At 49.0% G+C, this 3,251-nt stretch overlaps 1 protein-coding gene across 1 annotated transcript; it reads left to right on the forward strand.

Moving 5' to 3' along the window:
* The first annotated feature begins 174 nt into the window (after positions 1-174).
* Positions 175-2,754, forward strand: LOC105268471 (uncharacterized). The gene has a single exon (XM_011308063.1). It carries the CDS (start codon positions 175-177, stop codon positions 2,752-2,754), a length of 2,580 nt encoding a protein of 859 aa, XP_011306365.1.
* Positions 2,755-3,251: the final 497 nt, after the last annotated feature.

Raw genomic sequence — 3,251 nt, forward strand, 5'->3', positions numbered from 1 at the left:
TGGTTTTCAACGGCTCCAACAAAACAACTTCGGGCATCTCACTCAACGACATCCTCCACGCGGGCGGGAAGCTTCAAGTGGATGCAATGGATGTTCTCACATGGTTGAGAAGACATCGAATCGTCTTTGGCACCGACATCGTCAAGATGTTTCGACAAATCAACGTGCACAAAGATGACTGACCTGCAACGTATTCTGTGGATAGATGAAACACAACGACTGGTGACCTTCCAACTCACCACAGTCACATACGGGCAGAAATGTTCCCCATGGCTCTCGCTGAGAGTCCTGCAGCAGCTAGTCAATGATGAAGGTCAACGATTCCCAGCAGCAGTGCCACCGCTAACTAAAGGGCCTTACGTCGACGACATTTATGGTGGAGCTGACTCAGAGGAAGAAACAACAGAAATGATAACGCAACTTCAACAAATCTGCCATGCGGGCGGATTTCCACTCCAAAAGTGGACGAGCAATCACCCAGAGATACTCGAGCAACTCAACTTGTCAACGGGAACGGCAGGTCCAGTGCAATTCGAAGAGACAATGATAAAAACTCTCGGATTGTGTTGGCATCCATCAACGGACTCATTCCACTACAAAGCAAAGACCTTCAACTCAACGAACTTCACCAAGAGAACACTGTTGTCGGAAATAGCTCAGATTTTCGACCCTCTTGGATTCATCGCACCAATCATAGTTCGAGGAAAAATATTAATCCAAGAACTCTGGTTGCTAAAATCAACGTGGGATGATCAACTGCCACTTGAATACGTACGACGGTGGAAAGAGTGCAGGGACGAACTCACGCAACTCGACCAGCTCTCCATCCCCAGATGGCTGAGCCTATCTCCAACAATCACCAACGTACAAATACATGGATTTGCAGACGCATCGACGGTTGCCATGGGGGCAGTCGTCTACTTACGAACTCAACGAGGCAACGAAACACCAACAGTCAACTTGATGTGTGCGAAAACAAGGGTAGCACCTCTGAAGAGAATGACGATTCCACGCCTAGAGCTCACCGCAGCCCTCCTGCTGACAAAAATAGTCAGCTGGACTCAACAAACGTTGGAACTCAACGCAGAGATATACCGCTGGTCTGATTCATCGGTCGCCTTGGCATGGATCAACAGCCATCCATCACGATGGAAGGAGTTCGTTCACAAAAGAGTGACGAAAATCCAGGAAGAATTACCAACAGCTGTGTGGAGACATGTTGGCGGAATTCACAACCCCGCTGACTGTGCTTCACGTGGCATATCACCGACTCAACTCAACGAACATCACCTGTGGTGGAACGGGCCTGACTGGCTAGCCAAACCGCCATCAGCCTGGCCACAAAACACAACCAATACTCCAACGGAGGTCTCACTTGAAGAGAGACCAGCATCAGCTCACGCAGTGGCTGTTGAAGTTAGACAGCATCCATTGGCAGAGTTCCTCAACAGATACTCCACGTTGTCTAAGGTTCTACAAGTCACAGCAACGATAAATCGAGCAATGCCACGACTTCGCAGACAACCAACGCCAGACACGCCAGTGCTGACAACGAGAGAACTCAACGAAGCGAGGATCTTCTGGGTAAAGGTAACCCAAAAACAATACTTTCAATCGGTGTTGCAGAACCTCAACGAGAACACTCAACTTCCTCGACAACATCCACTGGCCAAACTGACGCCGAGAATAGACGACCAAGGAATTCTACGGCTGGGTGGACGACTGAAAAACTCACTGCTCGATCCAGACGAAATTCACCCAGTGATATTGCCACGGAAGTCTCGGCTAACAACGTTAATCATCAACGAAGCTCACCAGAAAACTCTACACGGAGGAGCACAACTCACCATGGCCTACATCAGACAACGATACTGGATCGTTGGAGGCAGAAGATCAGTACAAGCGTTTATACTGAGCTGCTCTGTCTGCACCAGGTTCAGGGCAACACGAGCACAACAGCTGATGGGTCAGCTCCCAACGCCGAGAGCAACGCCTTCACGACCATTCCTGCACACTAGAATCGATTATGCAGGACCTCTTCCAATTCTAAAGTGGAGGCCAACGAACGCTCAACCATCAACTGTCCATATTGCTGTCTTTGTCTGTTTTAGCACATCAGCCGTGCACCTAGAGCTGGTCAACAGACAAACAACGGACGCGTTTATTGCTGCCTACAAAAGATTCACTGGAAGGCGAGGCATTCCAGCTGTAATGTATAGCGACAACGCCACAACGTTCGAGGGAGCAGCCAACGAACTCAACAGACTGTACAATCAACAGTCTCCCGAGAACCAACAAATTAGAGCAGCATTGGCACACAACGGTACGCAGTGGAAATTCATCCCACCAAAAGCCCCTCACTTCGGAGGAAAGTGGGAAGCTGCGGTAAAATCAACGAAATACCATCTACGACGAGTGCTGGGAACCACAACATTAACTTATGAAGAGTTAAATACGGTCCTGGTGCAGATCGAGGCCTGTCTCAACTCGAGGCCAATTGTCCCAATGACGGATGATCCTGATGACCTGCAGGTATTAACACCAAGGCACTTCCTCATCGGAGAGCCTCTCCAACTCATCCCGGAGCCATCTCAACTCGACGCCAACACAACGAAAATCACCAGATGGAATCTGGTGACGCAAAAACTCAACAATTCTGGTACAGATGGTCCAGAGAATGTCTTCAACGTTATCATTCAACGTATAAATGGAATCAACGTCAACGGAACATCAACGAAGGAGACATGGTCCTGATGATCGACGATGATCAACCTCCAGCACATTGGCCTCTGGCGAGAGTTACTGCTGTAAGGCCAGGAGCTGATGGACTCGTAAGAGTGGCTGAATTAATAACAGCACGTGCAGAAATCCCAACGAATCGGGACGGAGAGCCAGAGCCACAGAATGCCCGAGTTCAACGTCTCACCTTCACCAGACCAATAGCAAAACTCTGCTTGCTACTAACGGATCCACCACCAGAACATCAACCAGAAGACACCAACAAAGATCAACTAGAGGACAACCAGAATAGATAATCAGCGAGGATTCATCACGAGTGATGAATGCGGGCGGGATGTTTAAAGTAGAAATGAAAAAACGCCCACCAACCCAACGACAATTAACCGACGAATTTCGGACACTTCCGGGGTTCATCGGTACGGTGACCCGACGGTCAGCAACGAGCTTGGGACCCCCCAATTTTCAGTTATCAACGAATACTCGTGCAATCAACGTCGCCTAATAAGCATCTC

The sequence above is a fragment of the Fopius arisanus genome, unplaced genomic scaffold (assembly GCF_000806365.1).
Source record: "Fopius arisanus strain USDA-PBARC FA_bdor unplaced genomic scaffold, ASM80636v1 scaffold00057, whole genome shotgun sequence".
NCBI classification, from domain to species: Eukaryota; Metazoa; Arthropoda; class Insecta; order Hymenoptera; family Braconidae; genus Fopius; species Fopius arisanus.